Source organism: Anas acuta, chromosome 15 (genome assembly GCF_963932015.1).
Source record: "Anas acuta chromosome 15, bAnaAcu1.1, whole genome shotgun sequence".
NCBI classification, from domain to species: Eukaryota; Metazoa; Chordata; class Aves; order Anseriformes; family Anatidae; genus Anas; species Anas acuta.
In genome coordinates, this window is record NC_088993.1 from 5590529 (window position 1) to 5611831 (window position 21303).

The 21303-nt window shown below is 41.1% G+C and overlaps 2 protein-coding genes across 2 annotated transcripts; one reads left to right on the forward strand and one right to left on the reverse strand.

Annotated features, from left to right (window-relative positions):
- Nucleotides 1-1208: 1208 nt before the first annotated feature.
- On the reverse strand, nt 1209-10157 carry C15H16orf89 (chromosome 15 C16orf89 homolog). The gene is made up of 8 exons (XM_068699915.1): nt 9748-10157; nt 7835-7984; nt 7246-7396; nt 6952-7069; nt 5366-5501; nt 4834-4938; nt 4204-4287; nt 1209-2125 (listed from the first exon to the last, which is right to left on the reverse strand). Exons 1-8 carry the CDS (start codon nt 9917-9919, stop codon nt 2052-2054), a joined length of 990 nt encoding a protein of 329 aa, XP_068556016.1. The 5' UTR covers nt 9920-10157; the 3' UTR covers nt 1209-2051.
- Nucleotides 10158-11945: 1788 nt separating this feature from the next.
- ALG1 (ALG1 chitobiosyldiphosphodolichol beta-mannosyltransferase) lies at nt 11946-21200 on the forward strand. Its single transcript, XM_068699912.1, has 13 exons — nt 11946-12199; nt 12290-12367; nt 12661-12764; nt 13257-13405; nt 14477-14566; nt 15221-15337; nt 16280-16401; nt 17156-17194; nt 17761-17820; nt 18559-18669; nt 19708-19822; nt 20548-20623; nt 20970-21200. The coding sequence occupies exons 1-13, from the start codon at nt 11968-11970 to the stop codon at nt 21102-21104; spliced, it is 1428 nt and encodes a 475-aa protein (XP_068556013.1). The 5' UTR covers nt 11946-11967; the 3' UTR covers nt 21105-21200.
- The last annotated feature ends 103 nt before the right edge of the window (nt 21201-21303 follow it).

Genomic DNA, 21303 nt, shown 5'->3' on the forward strand with positions numbered 1-21303 from the left:
GCACGGCAACTTGCCTTGGTTATATGCTGTAAGGAGTCACGTATGCATGAAGTTTCACACCACGCCAATACATATTCATAACCTGTCCCCGCTCCGTATTAACATTAGTCCCAAGGAGTCATTTCCATCAGCTCCTCCCAGCTGCACTGCACAGTGTGTTCTGGTGGTGGTCATCGGGGGTCGTGGGGATGAAGGTTGGTGACTCTTCCTCATCACCACTCCTTGACCTCTTGTCCCTGCACAGACTCAGTTGCTCCTTGGCTCTTGTCCATCCACAGGACCAGTTTCTACCAGTTTCTTAAGATGCGCTCACACTCTTATTGGGAGACTGGCCTTGGTAAACAGGCCCAAGGCTTTACTTAATTTGAGCATCCTGGTTTCATGCTGTCTATCACTCTACCTCTACTTGATAAGCTTCCCCTAACTTCCTCTCTCAGCTCCCCCTTTTCTAAAAGTTAGTAAATTCTTTTCTAAAAGGTCAGTGATTTATTGTATTCTCCTTACTCCCTCTCTCGGTGAGATTGGAACAGGCTGCACGGGGAAGTGGTTGGGTCTCCAGCCCTGCAAGTGTTCCAAAGACACAGAGATTTGGTGCTGAGGGACACGATCTAGCAGTAGACTTGGCTAATGCTTGGACTTGATGATCTTGGAGATCTTTTCTACCTAAATCCATGGTTGGATAAATGGTTGGACTTGATGATCTTGGAGGGCTTTTCAACCTAATGCCATCCTGTGTAATGTGCTCCAGGTGATCCTGCTTGGCAGGGGGTTGGAGTAGATGATCCTTACGTGTCTCTTCCAACCTCAGTCATTCTGTGATTCTGTGATTCTGTAAACAATTCTATGATTCTGTGATTCTATGATTCTTAACACAGCTCTGACAATGATTTTTCATCTTGCCTTGGCAAGATAAAACAGCAAATGTTTCTGTCTATAGGCTTCTGTCCGCTCTTGGCATCTGCGTTTCCATCAGCAAAGAGGGATCAGCAAACTGAAAGTCGCAGAAAATTGTTCATTACGCACATGTGTTAGAACCTGGTGGGATGCAGATGTTGAAGGCATTTGGTGCTGTTGTGGCTTAACCCTGGTAGGCAGCTGAACCCCACACATCCACTTGCTTGCTCTTCCCCAGTGGGATTGCAGAGAGAATCAGAAGGGCAAAAGCGAGAGAACTCATAGTTTAAGATAAAGACAGTTTAATTGGTAAAGGGAAAGCTGTGCACGCAAGCAAAGCAAATTAAGGACATCATTCACTGCTCCCCATCGGCAGGCAGATGTTTAGCCATTTCCAGGAAAGCAGGGCTCATCATGCGTAACATTACTTGGGAAGACAAATCCCATAACCACGAACGTCCCCCCCCCCTTTCTCTTTCTTTCCCTCCAGCTTTCATTGCTGAGCACGATGCCATATGGCAGGGAATATCCCTTGGTCAGCCTGGATCAGCTCTCCTTCCTTGGCTGTGTCCCCTCCCAGCTGCTTGTGCACCCGCAGCCTCCTCGCTGGCAGGGCACTGTGGGAAGCACAAAAGTCTTGGTGTAAGCACTGCTCAGCAGCAGCTAGAGCGTGGCTATGTCATCACCACTATTTTAATCATAAATCCAAAACGTAGCACCATACTAGCTGCTATGAAGAAAATTATCTCAGCTAAAACCAGGGCAGGTACCTGGCAGGATTGGGACTTCAGACAGCAAAGTTAGAGACATCACAGAAATATCCAGGATATTAATTCAGATTCGGTGAAGGTGAAGATCTCCTTAGAAGGTGAAGATCTTCCAGTAGAATTTGATCTACAGAAAAATGTGTGTATTTAACGGTAATGCATCCCTCTCTGGGATACTTGAAAACTTAACAAGAAAACAAACACAGTGGACAACTATCCAGTGTTACCATAATTAAAAACCAGCTCCCAAGGTTTAGTACTGCAAGACAAGACTGTGATTTGAAGGTTAATCCTATTTCACTACAAACTGAGCACCAGTCCTGCTCAAGGACTGATCACCTCGCTGTGCACGCGGCCTTCCTGCTGACAATCTGCAGTGTGCTGTTGGTGTCAGCAGCAGTAGTAGTACAGGAACCCTCCGAGCGATCCTACTGCAACAGCTGTGGAATGGGAGGAACATCCATCTGTGGAGAAAGTCGTTGAACAAGGCTACATGGCTTGCATAGGTGATGATCTGCACTGATTTTAAAGCCCTGTACATGTGGAAGGCTACAGTAAAGTTTAGTCAGGGAGATCAAATGTCAAACTGCGAGGCAGAACTTCAGGTGGATTTTATAGCTGCTTTGCCCCATGATTTGTGTGTGACCCTGTGCTCAGCGTTTGACCTCAAATAAAATACTCTGTGTTATACTGTACCCAGCTGCTGAGATAAGAGTAATCCTATTTTTCTACTTAGCAGGAATATTGCGAGCCTTTACTTTGATAGACACTGAAGGAAGAAAAAAAAAAAAGCGAGAGAGAGAAAAAAAGCTATATATAAAAGAAAACATTTTATATCATGTTATGAATCTGTAGCACAGTAGTTGATATCCCTGTGTGCAAGACTTCTGGATCCTTTCCTAGGATCAGAAATGTGGGCAGCCAAGTAGATTAATACTGGTGTTGCCACATTAAATTAAAATATGAGGATTTTAAGATTTCTGAATTTCCCATGCATTGGGCTTACTACCAAAGAAATCAGGGAGACATTTGACTCGTTTTGTGTATGATAATGGCTAGCTCTCTTAGCTCTCTGCCTACTTCAAGTGTTTTATTTTACAAATGCCTTATTAATTGTGCCTTTCAGGAGCCTTTTTTTTGTGTATCTGTGTGTGTAAGACTAGACGGATTCATGGTAAAATGATAACATTGGTGAACCGGTGACTGAGAAATTTAACCAACTTTGCTCACAAATTACAAAGTGGACTTGGTGTTTTGAAGCACAGGTTTGTAGAACCCTGAGTGCAGCAATAGGTCCTAGCTGTCCTGACCAGCCTTGCCGGGGGCCTTCACCCATGGACCTAGAAGCCTCAATTACACTCAGGTGAGACTGGGAACAAGGTAAAGGATGTTGATTTTGCAGGTTTTCGCTAACACAGCTGTGTGTTTTATATCAACCACAGGGGTAGGGCTGAGGCAGGGAGTACAAGGACAGGGCAGCTCTAAAGATAAGGGAAGACTTCATGCACAATAATAGAACCAGCAAGAATTGGCCTGGAATGCTGAAGTCTGCAAAAGAAAGGAAGGGTCAGAACTTTAGCAGTGAGGAAGACTTCTGGCCTTCATCAAAAGACCACCAGAGCACACTGGATGACCACCTGAGGACTCCAGTACACATCTGAATAGGGGCAGGAACCAATGTTAATGATTCTTCTGAGACCTAATGAATATGCAAGAGACTTATGGGGAAGTGAGACGAATATGTATATATTCCATTAATATAAGCACACTGGAAGTAACCCTTGGTGTGTGTTAGGCGAGCAATCCCTCGCACACGCAGTGCCATAATAAAGAGTATTAATAACTTAATAACTTTGGTTATTGAGTTTTCACTGCATCACAGGCCTGGCCTTCAATTACTTCCTGAACTAAGTTGCAGATGTACGTGTTTCCAGTTGTGGTCCTATTATTACTATTATTTATTTATTAGATTTCTTGGATTGACCTGTGCTTTGTTACCTTGCTTGTGGCTGATGATTACTGGGCTGTCAATAGGACCTGCTGCCACCACGCTACTCCTCTCACCCAGCTAGGGTTGCTGTGGGACTGTGTGCTGTAGGTAAGATCATTGCCTGGCCTATTGCTGCCTGCCATCCCTTAGGAAATGGCTGACTCTTATTCCCTGTCTCTGTAATTCAGAGTATTTTTTCCAGGCCTGTTATAGGCTCTGATTATGGTGGCTTATTCAGTACAGGCACAAATTGCAGTTTTCGTTCTGTGTTCATGCTGTGATACCTGTCTACAAGCTGTCATTTAAGAGTAGGATTCTTCCCTGACAAAAATCTTGGACTACTGCAGGATAATTTTTCTTGTTAATGGAAACATCTGTAACACCTTCTTTCTGCACACATTCTTAGGGAAAAAAGAAAGTCACTTGTACATTTTAAAAAATGAAGTTAGAGTTACCTTGGGAACAACTGTGTGCTATTGAATAGCTCGTGCACGGTTATTCAGCAGCAACTGGAACAAAGCTTTTCAAAAAAATACACCTTCCTTTAAATACCTGTAAACATCTTTTCACGTCTCTTAACTCTCCTTAGCAGCTTCTTTTCATTTTCTGTTCCAGCAGAGTATTCAAAATCTTCACCTGAAGAGAGAAGAGTGTGGTGTGTAAGGTTTTTTTCCTTGTTTTTTTTTTTTTTTATTATTATTATTATTATTATTTATTTATTTATTTATTTATTTATTTATTTTTTAAAAGGAAATACAGGGAATTGATTGCCCTTCAATGCTGAGAGCACTGTTATTCTCAGTGAATAAGACTTCTTAACACCTCTGTTTCTGAGGTTTCTGTTTTCGTGAAGCAGAGGCACTGGCTTTACCTTACAGCTCACCAAACAGTCTTCCATTGAGGAAATGTATTACAGATCGACTAAGGTTCTGGCAAACTACATGTCCAGGCACATTCTTTGTGCTGAAGCCCATGTAGCATTTGTGAAAGATTTTGTACATGGGAAAAACACTAATAATTGTTCTGCTTCCAGTGGAGGCGGGGGGGGAAGGGGCACCCTTTGAGCTGTCCTTAAGACCTTAGAGAACTACTATAACAGAGCGCTTCAATTGGCCATGCACATCTCACACACTGAGACACGGCACCACAACACCTCCCTCCTGTAGGGTCAGGCTTACTCACTGGGTTCCCCAAAGCATCCCTCCTTAGGCTTCTGCCAAGCGAGAATCTTCTCCAGCCATCTGAGTTTGTAGAAGTCAGAGAAGCCAGACATGCCACAGAGCATAACTAGGGGAAATTAAATGGCACAGAAAACCACAGCTGGTTTTGTCATTATGGCTTCACATGCTTGATCTCCAGCAAGAAACATGCCCATAAAGTTTAATTAAAATCATGCCATGTTAATCCTAAAAATCATTGTTAACAACAGAATTAGGCAAATAAATTCCAAGTTTGGAAATAATGTCCACTAAAGTATAGTTAATGTAACTAAACTATAAACTTTATACATCTTAATTTTGGATAAAAAAATAGCTTGTAATATTAAAGATAAATATTTGAGGCTGGAGTTTTAAATGTTGTATAACTGATTAAGGTACCAAATCTTTCTTCAGTTTTCTTAGATGACTCATTGCTACTGGAGAAAAAGCTTAGCTTTCTTTATTTCACAATAACAGTTACAGCATTGTTGGTTAACTGAGAAGAGATTACGTACTGTTTTCCATGAAGAGGTCTCGAGAAGAAGACTCAAATCCATTGCTTTCGATCTGCAAGTTTATTTTCATCATGCTAGCACAGAAAATATTCTTGTAATACTGGCTCCTCAGGAACAGTTGATCAGAGCATCCTTTCTAGATACAGAAAAAAATTGACTATTGTGCTGCATTTTTTTTTTTCCCCCTCTAAATTGGATTAGGGAAGAGAGGCTCTAAGAGTTGTGAACTGCAATTGGAAATCTTATACTGGATTCAAATATTTTGTGACAACTGAAATGTTATTTTTTTTAGCAGGATGCATCTCATGGACTATAGGATCCCTACAGCATCATGTGTCCCTCTTTGAGTGAACGTCCAGCCTTGTGTGAACGGAAAAGAATATCATTATATGGTACCTACACAGCAGGTAGAGACCCTCATCACCAATCTGTTTCAAGGCTAATAAGTTGTGAAATAGTATTTTCAAACAGCTTGTTTGGTTATCTCTCGGTAGAGTTGTCCCAATAGACATAGTGCCCGGTGGCTAAGCACAAGTTAGGTACCAGTCACTGGTAGCGTGGTACTTGTAACATGTTGCATGAATAAGGTACGTGTTATCCTTTGCAGCTGGAATGTCTGTTCTGCAGATCTGTGATGAGGCACATACATGAAATATTGGTGTTAATCAGGAAGGAAAGGAGTGGCCTTACAAACAAGTTGAGAAGCTGGGGAAAACATGACCAATAAAATCGTAAGTATGTTTGTAGGTGTTTTAGGTATATTGCTACAGTTCAGGGTATTTGTGAGTGTAATCAAAAAAAAAACAAAAAACACAGAGCCTTTGCTCTGTCTAAACTAGGTTTAGAAATTGTGTTCGGAGAAACCTCTCATCCCTCAATTCTATCTTTCTTCATCTTCCTTTCAATGCAGCCCCTGCTGCTGCTTTTTTCTCTTTTACTCCAACCTGTTTTCCGTCATAAAAGGTCATTTCTAAGTTCCTGGTTTGTCTCCCTTGATGGACACTTGGCAGAATCACAACTTTCTCTGTCACAACTTAAGTGCTTTCCCAGTATATTCAAATCCATTGGAATGATCAGTTGCCTCCGAGACAAAGGGCAACAAGCTAGTTCTTGCGGAGCCTTCCACCTTCCTCCATATTTGTTCCCAGGCACACCACTGCCCAAATTTCCCTGCACTGCCTTCATTCACCCAGTTCTCACAAGATTACAGGTTTACCTCCACCAAGAATTTCTTTACCTCTCACAAGCTCCTGTACACTTCAGGAGAATTTGATTATAGTACCATAGAGAAAATATTGGCCTTCTTTGACGTACTGCCACTTCTGTCTTTCCTCTTTACTTCTGGATGAGGGGAAGTAAATAGTCTTTGAACTTTGCTTACCTTTGAAAACCAAACCACAAGATTTGTACTCAGATACTTACCTAATACAGGTATTGAGAAAGCGCCTTTAGCAAAACTTTACTGTTCCTCCTTGTTATCTCTAACATCCCATCACACAATCTACTCTGTCGTATTGCTTTCTTTTCCATGTATAATATTGACTGTCATGGTTAATAAATCTTGTATGATAAAGCTTTTCACTTACCATATCAGCAAACATGAAGTAGAAAAGCTGATGGGACAAGGAGTAACCTGAGCAACCAAGTTTTGTCATTATGTTCCTACAGGTGCTTGTGACAATGCAGGACTTGCCATTCTCTTTCCTGTTTAAGAATAGCAACACAGATGGAGTTGGAGAGTCTGCTAAAGGAAGGCCTATTCCTGTTCTGTACAATTGCAGGGCACAGTAACTCTCATGTCCTGCTTGCCAGCAGACAATAGAGAAGTCTTATAAAACAGTGGCTGTAAGAAAGGATCCAGCGATACCACAGAAACATACCATGTTCCTAGCAAATACGTATAGCACGTGTCACTTGTTTTCTCTGTAAAACACTTGGAACTACCAAATGAAGTATAGGCCAGCAAGGTATCCGTTTGGTTCCATGAATGGGGAAAGACCCAGAAATGTGGTCCTAAAATTGGTGCAAATTCTGAAAGCAAATCAAAGAAGAGAGCCTGTAATTAGTGGTATAGTCAAAGGAGATCTCGGGCCCTGCCTGATTTCTTCAGTCTGTCTACACCCAAAGGTACCTTTGCATGCATCTGCACATTGCCTCTCTATGGCTTTCAGAGCTGAATATCCCTACTGTGCAGACCTGCCTTTAGTGCTTTTCTCCAGGCCACCCAAAAAATCAGCAGCAGACTTCCAGGAATTAGTATTTGTGTTTCCATTTGGGCTCACTAGCCATTTCTTTCTAAGTACTCTCAGGATGGATACCAAACTCTAAGTAAACTCTTTCTTTTCATTAACTCTGGCATCTTTGTTGTTTCATAGGTCACTGCATAAAGGCAAAACACTGCAATATGAATACCTTGAGCTTGAATGAGAACTATTTTTCTTCAATGCCATCCATACTTGTTATTTTTACCTTTGAAATATTTGGGATCATTCTGCGCTAGAGAATACATTGCTTTTTCAATCAGAGGAGACAACTTCTTCACCACACTTTCAACTCGGGCACGCTGGGCAAGTAATTCATGTTCTGAAGGCCACTTTTCTAGGGCTTCTTTCAAATAGCCTGCAGAAACAAAAATTTATTTTGTATACTACCATAAATTCTCTGACCACTCTTTTTTTTTTTTTTTTTTTTTTTTTTTCCTTTTTAAATAGTTTTGCAGCTTCCCCTGGTGACAGCCATTCTCACAGCCAACATTTTTTAAAACAAGATTTACCCTGGAACCTATTAAGTAATCCAATGTACTAGATTTTATTTTACCTAAGTAGTGCCTCTTCTGATGTGGTTAGTAGGTATCTTACTGCAGAGCATTATGCTACTGCAATTAGAAGCCAAACTATTATTTGATATATGAAGAAACAAGGAAGAAAAGAAAGCTATGAAATATGTTTAGTGTGTTCTCTATAAGAGAGTATGTTAAGATGTTGCAGAGGTAGTCAGGCTCTCCTATAGCCCTCCTCTTTTTTTTTTTTTTTTTTCTTCCTTTGAAGAATGGCTGCTAATCCAGAGATGCTCCAGCAATGTTCAAACTGTTCTGACACAGAAGGAATAGTAGAGCCCAGAGAAAAGAAGGTTGGGGAGGGGGTGGCTCTTCCACGTGTACAGTTATCTGAAGGGAGGGTGCACAGAGGACAGAACCAGGTTCCCAGTGATATACTCAAAAAGCCCTGGACATGGTCCTGGGTAACCTGCTGTAGGTGGCCCTGCTTGAGCAGGGATTTGGGAAGGTGACCTCCAGAGGTCTCTTCCAATCTCAACTGTTCTGTGAAATGGATAACATCCATATGGAGAAAATAAGAAAAAGACAGACTTCTCAAATGTCAAAAAAGCCCTCTGTATTGCCCAAGGGATTGCTCACACTTCTACAGGCAAAGACTGTTTAATGAGATACAAGGTGGCAGATAATTATTGTTCTTGTTACATGTGCTTCCTGCCCTTTGTGCTTCTGTGAGTTTGGCAGACTGTTTACAGTGAGTCAGTGGTGCATTCTGTTAGCCCTTTAATTTCTATGGCTTTCTGGCTGTGGGTCTGTTTGCACTCCAAATTTACGTTTGTGATAGCATGTAACTACCTTTCCTGTCTGCTTTATGAAGAAGAATATCTAATCCAAAGATCAGATCTTGACCCCTTCTGGAGGTGACTGGAATTCACACAGAGATAAAGTAGCCACGTAGCCAGGTTATCACCTACCTCCAAATTCCTCCAGTGCACCGGAAAATGTGGATGTGGCTTAGGGACTGCTTATGCCCTTTTGCCTTCTCTGCTGTACCCACACTTTGGGTAAGGCAAGTGTCAAAGCAGGTGGATGCTGAGAACACCAACTTCTGATCCCAAACTAGGGAATGGCCCCTTTGGAAGAAGGCAGCACTGCTGCTGGAAGTAGTATGAAGCATGCACAAGTTGACTGCACCTTTTATTAGCCCTAAAATTTGTGTGTAGAGGCAACTCTTATCCAAATTGGTTTGGATCCCACAGGGGAATATAATGTCAAGTATTAACAAATAGTTTTAAATATTCTTCTTACAGCTTATTGCATTCCTCCCAAGCCAGAGGTAACCCAGGTGAGTCCTCTTAAAAACAAGAAGAATCAAGGTTTCCTTCTAAGGCGTACTTTTGATGAAAATAACAGCTGGATCACTACTACTGTTAGTGCATTTAAGGAGCTGAATCTTTAAAACAGGGTAAAAAATGAATTTAGAAATTAATATAGATATATCATGCTACTAGCAGTCAAATCTGTGTAATGTAAAGACTAAAGTCAAGAAAGCTGGTATCAGCTTAGTTCCTAAAAAAAAAAAAAAAAAAGCCAGACTGTGTCACAATACCTTGCAAAACATGAAATCCCAGCACTGCATCTAAATTGATGTCCTGATACCGACTCTCCATGAAGACAGTCACTTTCTCGAGGGCAGAAATGACAGAGCTCCTCACATTAGGCTCAGTTTTCAAGAAGCTGGCCTTGGAGAGAAAAATCAGCAAGAAGAAAGTATGCAGCATATCTACTCTGCTCAAAGAGGTTGTGTAACTTCTAAATCAATACCCCTTGCTCACAGCAGGTCCTGCTGTGTGTGATGGAAACTTTCCCTTAACGGTTTAACCACAGGTATGCCGCTGTGTTCTCACAGAAAGCTTGACTGTCATCTTCAATGCTAGCAAATGTCTTGTGCCTTTAAACGTCAGCCACCACACTTGGCAGTACAACTCAGCAGATCAAATCCAGTGTTTCCTCCTTGGCTTCGGTAAAATTGGTGTAGCTGCCATCAGAAGAGGGAGCTCTTGGTCATGTGTAGAGGTAAGGGGAGGTAAAAGACTGTCCATCTGCAATTAAAAAATACAACTTTTGAAGTGTGCACAGCGTTCTTGAAGAAAGTGCTGAGAAATCATTTCTTTAGAGCACTTTTACAGCAAGGCTGTGTGCATGTGTGCTGAGCCCACTGCGGTGGTCAGACTGCTGAAGGGCACGGTGAGATACGGGCTGCCTGCCGTCACCTCTGCTCCGTGCGAGGCTGTGAGCAGCCCACCAAGGCCTTTCTTTGCCACTGCACCTGGGATAAGGGCGGAAAGAGGAGTCTGCATGTCTGGAAATGAAGGGCTTCACTGCATGTTACCGCCTGCTATGAGCCCTAAGCAGTAAATACATTAAATGCGTTTATCACATACCTAGGGTTAGGCTTTTGATGGAGATGAAGGAAACACTGTGCTAACTCTGTGCTGCTTCACAAGATATTACATATGTCAAATGAAGCAAATTATCCAAGTTCACCAGGTTTCTAAGCAAAAACTGATTTTAAATTATTTTTTTTTGGAAAGGAATTTATTTCGGAGGGATGGTGTAAAGGGGCCATCAGAAGGCTGTGGGTGGTGTGGCCTGCAGGTAGCTGGGACCCAGGCTGCCCTGAGGAGAGCTGCGGTGCTGCTGGTTCCCCACACCTGACGACACCGCTTCGGATGGAGGAGAAGAGTGACAGAACACACACAGCGCTGGGACAGAAAACTGAGGAGCTGCTCCTGTTCTCATTAAATGAGGACACCTGCGGACACCAAGTGGGCACGCTTGGATGAATCACAGAATTGTAAAGGTTGGAAAACCCCTCCAAGATCATCTGGTCCAACCGTCCCCTACCACCATCACCCACTGAACCATGTCTCCAAGCACCATGTCCAACCTTTCCCTGAACACCCCCAGGGACGGTGACTCCCCCACCTCCCTGTGCAACCCGTCCCAGTGCCTGACTGCTCTTTCTGAGCAGAAATGTCTCCTCATTTCCAACCCGAACCTCCCCTGGTGCAACTTGAGCCCATTCCCTCTGGTCCTGTCACTGGTTACCTGTGAGAAGAGGCCGACCCCCAGCTCCCCACACCTCCCTTTCAGGCAGTTGCAGAGAGCAATGAGGTCTCCCCTGAGCCTCCCCATCCCCAGACCAAACACCCCCAGTTCCCTCAGCCGCTCCTCGCAGGACTTGTGTCCCAGGCCCTTCACCAGCTTTGTAGCCCTTTTCTGGACACGCTCCAGGGCCTTGATGACCTCCTTATAGTGAGGGGCCCAGAGCTGAACCCAGCACTTGAGGAGTGGCCTCAGCAGAGTAGAGCCCAGGGGGACGATCACCTCCCTGGCCCTGCTGGCTGCACTACTCCTGGCACAGCCAGGATAACGTTGGCCTCCTTGGCCACCTGGGCACACTGCCGGCTCATGTTCAGGTGAGCATCGACCAACACCCATGGACCTTTTTCCTCTGACACAGCTTTCCAGCCACTCTGCCCCCAGCCTGCAGCGCTGCATGGGGTTGCTGTGGCCAAAGTGCAGGACCCGGCACTCAGCCGTGCTGAATTTTTGATCCATTAAAATAAATAAATAATTAAATAAATACAATTTATTATAATTTTATTTATAAATAAATAATAATTTATTGATAAATTATTAAGAAGTTAATTTAGAAATCACCCCGTTGGCCTCCGCCTCGTGCCGTGAGGCGGACCCGGGCGCCCCCCTCAGCCCTCGCCCTCCGCACCGCCCGGGGGCGCTGCCCGCTCCGCGGGGCCTCAAGATGGCGGCGGGCGGCGGGGCGCTGGCCGCCATCGGGGCCGCGCTGGTGCTGGTGGCGGCCGCGGCGCTGTGGTGGTGGCGGTGGCGGTGGCGGTGGCGGCGGGCGGGTGGCGGCGGCGAGGGCCGGGTGTGCGTGGCCGTGCTGGGCGACCTGGGCCGCAGCCCGCGGATGCAGTACCACGCGCTCTCGCTGGCCCGGCACGGCCGCGGCGTCTCGCTGCTGGGCTACCTCCGTGAGTCGGGGCGGGCGGGGGGCTCAGGGGGCTCGGGGGGTGCTGCCGGTGGGGTCGCGGCTCTCACCCACCCTCCGTCCTTTGCCGCAGAGACCCGGCCGCACGGCGATGTGCTGGGCAGCGACAGCATCCGCGTCGTGCCGCTCTCCGACCTGCGGTGGCTGCGAGGTGGGTGCGGGCCGGGGGCGAGGAGGGGGAAAGGGGGGGCAAAAACCGGCCCGGGGGTCGTCGGGTTTATGTTTTGGTCACGGTTTTTATGTGTGTTCATCTGCGGGTACTTGATTTTTCCTCTAGATAAAAAGCAGAATGGGGACTTGGGGGTGGTGTGGTGTTTCTGTGACATCGGGTTTCTGTTTTTACGAAGTGCCATTGCTTTAAAGCTCCCCAATAGCTCGTTCTGCACGGCACACACATCTGTTTGCAGCGCTGGCGTGTCTCACAGGCTGTCTGTCCCTTTGCAGTTGGCCCAAAGATTCTCCAGTACGTTGTCAAAGCCATTGCTCAGGCGGTACAGCTGCTGTACACAATGCTGCAAATGGAGCGGCCGGCCTATATTCTCCTTCAGGTACGTGTTCTGTGTGTAATTAATCTTAATAGTTTCACATAATGGAATATTTTAGCAGTCGCAGACATTGCTCTAACTATTTGAGAGCTAAAATTGGCCCAATCCATGGTATAAACCTATATAAAAACTACTTATTTTATTCTAGACTTTTTTTTTCTGTGAACTCATGTTTATTCTTCCTGTTAATTTTTGACCTTTTGAAATTCATTGGCATATATACTAGTAAAGAATAAATCCTAAAAGAAATACTTGTATGTGTTTTGGATGGGAATTCTGACCCAGATCTGACAGGTAAATTTGAAGTGCCTGCCAACCTTCCCAGGAGAAACTGGCAGTTCTGTAGTTGGTCAATACAAAATCATCCCCGTTCATTAAGATCCCTTTAAACAATGTTATTTCAGTCATTTGATTTTATTTTTCTCGTTATTGCTAAGTGTTTATTGCTTCACCACAGTGTTACTCTGTTTTTACTTGTTTTTATTTATTAAACAGAATCCTCCAGGTTTACCTAGTATAGCTGTTGCCTGGGTAGCGTGTCTTGTCTGGAGAAGCAAACTGATAATTGATTGGCACAACTACGGATATACCATAATGAGTCTGAATCATGGAATAAATCACCCGCTAGTACGCATTGCAAAATGGTTTGTACAGAAATTTCTCCTCTTTACAAGTTATGCACCTTTGCAGAGCTCAGAAGGATGGAAAGCAGAAAGAAGAATATAATTAGCAAAGGGCTGTTTCCATCAAGAATTAGTACATTTCAGGAAGCATGTTCTTTAAAATGCCTTTGTTAAACACATAGGAAGGTGGTGGTAGGTGCTATACTGTAAAATACACTAAAAATTCCATTTAGGTAAATTTATTCTATAAAAATGATGTATGCGATTTAAACGGATTAGGTTGTTCTCTAAAGTAATTTGTGAGTAACTCATAAAAAAATACTTTCCTTTTACTTTCTGTTATGTACTTTCAGCGTTAACGTTAGGAACATTATTCTGCCTGCTGTATGTACGTATATACACAGGGCAGAGTGCAAAGAATACGCTTTGGAAGAAGCCTAGGCTGTAACAAAATAAGGAAATTTATATTCATTTTAGGTGAAATATGGTATCCAAATGCAATGCCTCTCGTGCCTTTGACAAGTGAGCTATTTAGAAACAGGAGAATAAAGTAATTAGAAACCTGTCTTTAAAGTAGGTTTGTGAATCTTAAAGGAACTAAAAGATTTTCTCACATGGTTTAAACCTGTTCCTTTTGTTCTTGTTTGAAGTGGTCAGGCTGCATATGCAAACTTCTGATCTTACTGCAGTGACTTTGTCTAGTGTTGGTTTTTTTTTGTTTATTCTCTAACACTTCCTTACACTCCAGTCCATCTTCAAAGGTTGTTCTGTTTCTTACTCGATCTAACTGGTTACCCTATAGGTAACAGCTTTAAAGCTTTCTATTTTTGTGCTCTTAGGTCTTAGAGGATAAGGAAGTCATGCTGTGTCCTATAAACTCATAAACTGTATGCTCATAACTGTTATTTAAGTACAAGGAGTCAATACACAGCACAAGGTGTCAATATATGATTCTTAGTTAAACTTCAGTTATTGGGTGGTGGTTGAGTTTTGGTTTTGTTTGGCTTTTAATGAGCATTGGCACTGGAGACTGCCAGTGTATTTGGCTGTTGGGATTGTCTTAGGTTGTAACTAAGATTTAATTTTTGTCAGGTACGAGAAGCTTTTTGGACGTTTGTCGGACTATAACTTGTGTGTCACTAACGCAATGAAAGAAGATCTATGGGTGAATTGCAAAATAAAGTAAGTGAAATACCTCTAACATTATTACGTGCATACTCAAAGTGAAATGAAAGCACATAATTGTGAATCTAAATTCAGAGTAATCTTAACAAAAGCAACTTTTTCCTAAGCCAGTTCAGCACTACTGGAACCAATTAGTCAGTTTTGTTATGAGCTAGTGGAGTGTGGGTATTGAATAGTCTTCATTAGCCTTCATAATTAACACTTAATTGTCTAGAAGGTGGCAGTCCAGATGTTATGGAAGACTTGCTGCTGCACTGCCTATGAAATAAAAAAAAGGCAAACATCACTGTCTTTGCTAACAATTAGTCAACCCTGCGGATTTTTCTTTTGCAGTCACAGGGCTTTAAAATCAAAAGGAAAAGGTGTTTTTTAAGGAAACCTTAATTTATAGGTTTAAAAATCAGGACAATGATGTCTGTAGATTTTTATGGTTGTGTTACATCCCTTGAATATGCATATAGGGATCCTTTTCGTACAGTATATCAAGCTTGATCTATACCAGCAAACTTCAGGAATACAGAAAGTTGAGTTGAATCATCATTTTATTGTAATAATTCGCTTTCTGCATTATGTTGTAGCCTGTCACTCTTTACCACGTGCATTTTGTTAAATCTGTTTTTTTATTTAACTTGTGAATTTATTTAATTACAGGGCAGTAACGCTGTATGACAGGCCAGCTTCTTACTTTAAGGAAACACCACTAGAGCTACAACATCAGTTGTACATGAAACTTGCAAAAGACTATGAACCATTTAAAGCACAGCATATGTAAGTAAAGCATGCAAATATTCTGTGTCATTCAGTTAAAAATTGGCATTTAGTGCCCAGAAATACCTTTGGATGGGATCACAAGATTCTGAACAGCAGCAGACAGTGGTCTTTGCATGCGTTCAGCCAGTAGCAGATGCTGTGCAAGTTTGCTGAATTGTTGCTGGAGAGGGCAAAGTGAAATCGTTGAGGGGTGATATGATGTTGCTTGATGTGTAAAATTGGTGGGTTTTGTTTGTTTAAAGAAAAACTTGGTGTAAATTCTGAGGAAATAAGTAATAAAATACATGAAGGGTGAAAGCAGTTGTCTGGTTCCCATTGAACTGGATGACAGTGATTGGATGCTTCGTTAATAGCATTAATTTAGTAATTGTTTTAATAGTAAACTCCCCATTCCTTTATTCGGAGGGTTTTCAAAATTTTGCTCTATAAACTTAAGTGTTCTTCTCTGGCTGTGTGCAGGATGTCTGCTAAGTAGATAGCCCAACAGGCAGGCAGTTTACCAAACTAATGCCTGAAAATGGAGGGGAGAATCATACTGTACGGCATTTTCTTTTTGGATCTGCACACCACTGAATGTGAAGGTTCCAGTTTTAATTGAATAAAAGCATTGTTGGCCCCCAGCTTTGGATGTATTTGGGACAGAGCTGGAAAGAGAGACTGTTTTCCCAACATTTTAAGGAAAACACTGTGAGAAGATAGAAATGTGCTTATGATAGTGGTGTCATTAGGCTCATGGTAGTAATAGGAAAGATAAAAAACTGTCTTTCTTACGATCAGGTGTGTCTCTGCAAATCAGTACAGTAATGGTTATTTCCAGAGAAATTGAGTAGCAAGTCTCAAACAGTGCTTAGAAATTCATGTCAGTTAAGCATAACATTTCCTTCTGTGTTTGTAGACTGTGTTTGTGTAGTCCATATTCAGAACATTCTGTTTACGTAGTACAGAGTCTGTCAGTTCGAATGCTGAGAGGTCTGCCTTTACAGAAATGGATAAAAGAAATGGACGTGTGGTAAAAACCAGAGGACGGCCAGCTCTTCTCATCAGCAGCACAAGCTGGACAGGTTTGTAAGCAGATTATTTTTTTAATATTTCATTACCTTTTAACAAAAGATATAACTAGGGCTCTCTATACTTCTCCACGCTCAAAACTTGATGTGTTATACAGGCATGTTTGTATCGTGAGTGGCAAAGTTAAATTTTTCTTCATTTGTCTGGAAGAATTTAAAGACAAGTTGTACATGACATACCTCAGTGACTAAAAATGAATTAAAAAAAAAAAGATTTCCTGCTACTTTTTTTATTTTTCATTCCAGACACATTATCTTGTTTGGTGGTGTAAAATGGATTAAAAACCTAAAATTTTTACTTCTTTATTTCTGATAACATCTATTATGTGACTTTCTCCCTTTCCATTTTTTTTCTCTATATGAGAAAAGGAAAAGAAAGGTGAAACAAATCAAATGCTAGTAACCATGGGCAGAATTGTCTGTACCTTTTGAATTAACAGAGCAATTTCCACTCTTAAAAATTTCTGGTTTCAAAAGCTAGAGAATGAATGTGATACGTAGCACATCCTCAATAGAGAGTCCATTGGTGGCTTGTTGGCCATGTTGTCAATAAGGGGAACAACTACATTTTTTAAATGGTTGTGGACTCTTATTTGTGAAAATAATTACAGCAGATTTTTAGTAGGAAGAGCTTGTGCCATACTGAAATCATTCAAGTAAAGGTGAAGAAAATCTTTGTTGTTATTTACATATAATTTGTTACAAATGCTAGAACCATGAATATCACTAATAAAGCCTTTTCTTTCAGAGGATGAAGACTTTTCAGTCCTTTTAAAAGCTTTAGAAGGTAGGTACTAAAGAATTCATCTTACCTATTCCAAGGGGAATGGTTGTATGTTGGACAGTTACGAGGCGTTTCTCTAAAGAACAGTGCCTCCCTATTCAAATGAAAATGCAGGCATATTTGATTGATTTGCAGTACTTTTGGATTTGAAAAACAGAAGTGAAACATCTGGATTCAACTGGAGTAGTTTTCGGGGGAGAATTATATTTCTCTTGGTAAATTGCAGTTTTCTAAGCTATGAGTACTTTCCATGGGTATCTGATCATAGGAAAGAAGGGAATGTGCATTGTCTATTTAAAAACTACAGCTGCAGTTTCTAGATAAATTGAAACAACCAGTATGGTGTAGTCAAAGAAACTTTCTATGAATAGTACATTTTAAACATATCATAATTTATTTCTATAGAAACTTGTCAATTTTAGTATTTGTAAATTTACTGCTATTTTACTAGGTATATGTTTATAAAGAAATTACTTGAAGTAGGCAGCTAAATGATTCATAGACCATGACCGTTCTTAAATCAATCATCCATTTATTTGTCAATTCTGAACAGTTTTTATCTTTTCCAGATTATGAGCAGTATATCAATGAGGGAATCAAGCTTCCAGCTTTAGTATGTGTGATAACAGGTAATAGTTCACATTATAACTTTTTATTTTCTGCTAATAGAGATGACTTCATTTTCACTTTTGTGCTATGCTGACTCTTCTATGATGATGACGAGAGAGGAGAATTGTTTTTGTCTGTTTATAAATCAGAGCAGTTGGATTCTTGCAGCATTGTAATAATGGCACATCTTTAAAGAGGAGAAGCTCTCAGCCTGGGTATCTACATGTAGCACAGCTGTGCATTATGCCATGTTCAAAATAATTTAATCTCAACATTCTGAACGCTGAGATGCTGCAGCCAAAGACACATAAAGGTGCATGTTTGGAGTGTTTCAAGCAGAAAGGTTCTCTTAATGCAGGAAGAAACCTGCTCATCAAACATCTTTTTTGTAAAACAGCATGCGCAGAATGAATGCTGGTTGGTTAACTTTCTCATTAATAGCAGACTAAATCTTAGTGTGATTTTTAAAGAGCAAATTTGTATTTCTGGGTTGTCTTATGGCTGTAAAGAAAATGCAGGTCGAGACTGGGCAGCACTGACAGTAGGCTCCTTTAAATACCAAGTTTAGAGAGGAAATGTAGGTTCACCTTGTTTTCAGTGGGACTTAATCTGTGGGGTGATCATGGTTGGTATATTCTGAGATGTCTGAGGCAACAGGACTTTGTCATCTGTACAGCAAGGTGCGCAGACAGCACTTTATTTTCAATCATCCTGATACAATCATTATTATATTTTTTTTCTGTGTGTGTTTTAAACAGGCAAAGGGCCACTAAAAGAATACTATAATGGACTGATAAAGAAACTGCACTTCAGACATATCCAGATCTGTACACCCTGGCTTGAAGCTGAGGATTACCCTCTTTTGCTTGGTAATCAGAGGATTATGAAAGAGATTTGATAATGTGTGAAAAACAATTTAGCAGAGTTGTGAATAGCTGATAGACATTATGCGCAGGAGATAGAAGAATATACATGTAGTAAGAAAATGAACTTGCTGGTAAATGATGATATATACATGTATACTACTTGTGTTTTTGACCTAGGCAAGCAAAATTGCTTATTTCTTTAACTGCATTTTTCACTCTTATCCCAAGAAATAAGCATAATACCTGCATTGGTATTTCAGTCTGTTATTTATACTTCTATGCTGAAATACAGCTTGCCTGATTGTGTTCCGGTTTACAGGGCAGATCGGTACCTGATACCGTAAACTTTTGGCTGAGCACCCAAAAAAGCTGAAATTCTAAATGAACATGTCTCGGAGTAGTGTTCCCTCAGCATGTTCATTGTATTAGCATGAAGTGTGAGTAAGCATAATACAGTAGCCAGCTACACTTTCAAGTAGATCTGCTCTTCGTTTTTCGAACCTGCCTATTTATGTGGCTGTAAAACATGGTGTTTATAGGGTAATTTTAAAGTAATTAATATAATACCTATAAAATGGCGTTGCAACTTCTGTCTTGAAATCACTCAAACTGGAAGAAATCGCTCATGAGCAATGCAGCATGACCTGTTTGAATTGTGGCAGTTTTCCTCTACGGTTACCCATTCTTAGCAGATTAAGAGACAGCAAGGCTGTTTTCAGATATGTGAGGTTTTAAAATTCCCCTTAATTTAATATGTACTTGCTTGGTATGTTACTAAAGCCTGGCTAATTTTAGTAATCATATAGTTTAGTGTGTGTGTATGTATATATGTATATTGTGTGTGTGTGTGAATATATTATATATGCGTATACACATACGTTTTCTACAAGCTTGAAATTGAGTCAGTCTGGATAGTATTGAAAATAGCTTATCTTTAGCTCGTATCACCCAAACAAATACGTGCATAGAAGGGTTCACAATAAGACTAGAAGAGATACTTTCCGAGAATTTAGGCTCTTGTGTGTTTTGTTTGCTTCTCAGGCTCAGCAGATTTGGGTGTGTGTCTCCATAAATCATCCAGTGGTTTGGATTTACCTATGAAGGTGGTAGATATGTTTGGCTGTTGTTTACCTGTCTGTGCAATATATTTTGAATGGTAAGAGCTTGCTTATTCTGATACAATTTAAGTAGATCATATAAGATGCTATTCTAACAAGACAAGAGTTTACTACATTCTGCATGTATCGGATGAGATTCCAGTACTGTGCCATAACAACTTACTTTTGATTCAATAAGACAAACTTCAGAAGTCAAGGTTGTTTTATTTAAGGTTGGCTAAAAATTAGCACCAGTTTTTACAGACTTTGGAGCATTTATTGCAACCAGCTGCCTCAAAAAAAAAAAAAATTCCTCTGTAATCCTTTGTTTCATTTAAAAAAATCCTTCTGCATAGACATGTCCCTCTTTTGTGAAGGGGTGAATGTACGCAGTCAGCCTTATAATTTCCAGTCCTTCAATTAAAGATGTATTCACTGTGGAGATCTCATGTACAGATTTTCCTAGTGATTAAAGTAGATGTTGCCCTGATCTGCGTTGTATGTGCAGACGAGTGGCACAATGACAAAGTGAGGGACCTACTGTAATGGTAAACCTAGATAGTATGGCATAGGAGGGAACAATCTTATATTTAACTTTTATAACTGCCTTTTGTTCCATTTTGTCAGGAATGTAACGTTCATATCTAGACATCAGGTTTTTAAAGTGTAAGGCATAGCCATGTCTCTTCAGATACACTGCAACTTTTTAAACGTGTATGTCCCACTCACTGTTCTTTTTTCCTTCGTTTTTTTTTTTGTTTTGTTTTGTTACTTTTGTACACAGTTTACATGAACTTGTGAAACATGATGAAAACGGTCTGATATTCAGGGATTCCAGTGAACTTGCAGAACAACTGAAGGTAAAGTCTTGACAGATTTTTCTTTTCCGCTAGCTTTAACCACAAAGGTGTTACCATATAAGCTACCTTCTCGTGTGATAATCCTCTGTATTTTGCATTCTCAGAGGTTACTTCTTTGCCTGGTGGATCTTATTGGCCCTAGTTCTATTTGAATACAAATAGTACTGGCCACATTTCTACTTGAATACAAATCTGAAGTTGGCAAGAACGCACTAAATATTGTGATATTAAACTGTTCAGAGGGTCACAGCAGAGGGTTACCCCTGAGAAACTATAATTAATCCAAAATATAACATGATACTTTTCTGTTTTTTTGTTTGTTTGTTTGTTTTTCTTAAACTTACAGATGCTTTTCCTGGAATTTCCCACACTGGAAGGCAAACTCCACAATTTCAGAAAAAACCTCTGTGCATCCAAGCAGCTGCGTTGGGATGAGAGTTGGGACCAGACTGTTCTTCCCCTGTTTATGCAGAGTGAATGACTTTTTGTGGCGAGAGGAGGGTGTCCAAAAAGCTAACACATTCCTGCAGTTGCATAGATGTGACAATCAGTGAATAAACACTCTGTGTTATCTGTGGTTACAATTTTTAATTGCTTCATCTCGGGGCCTGTTTTGATTAACCTTTTCCTTTACAATTGGAGCTTCTTGTGTGAGTAAGAATAGTGCTGCAGGTGCAGTT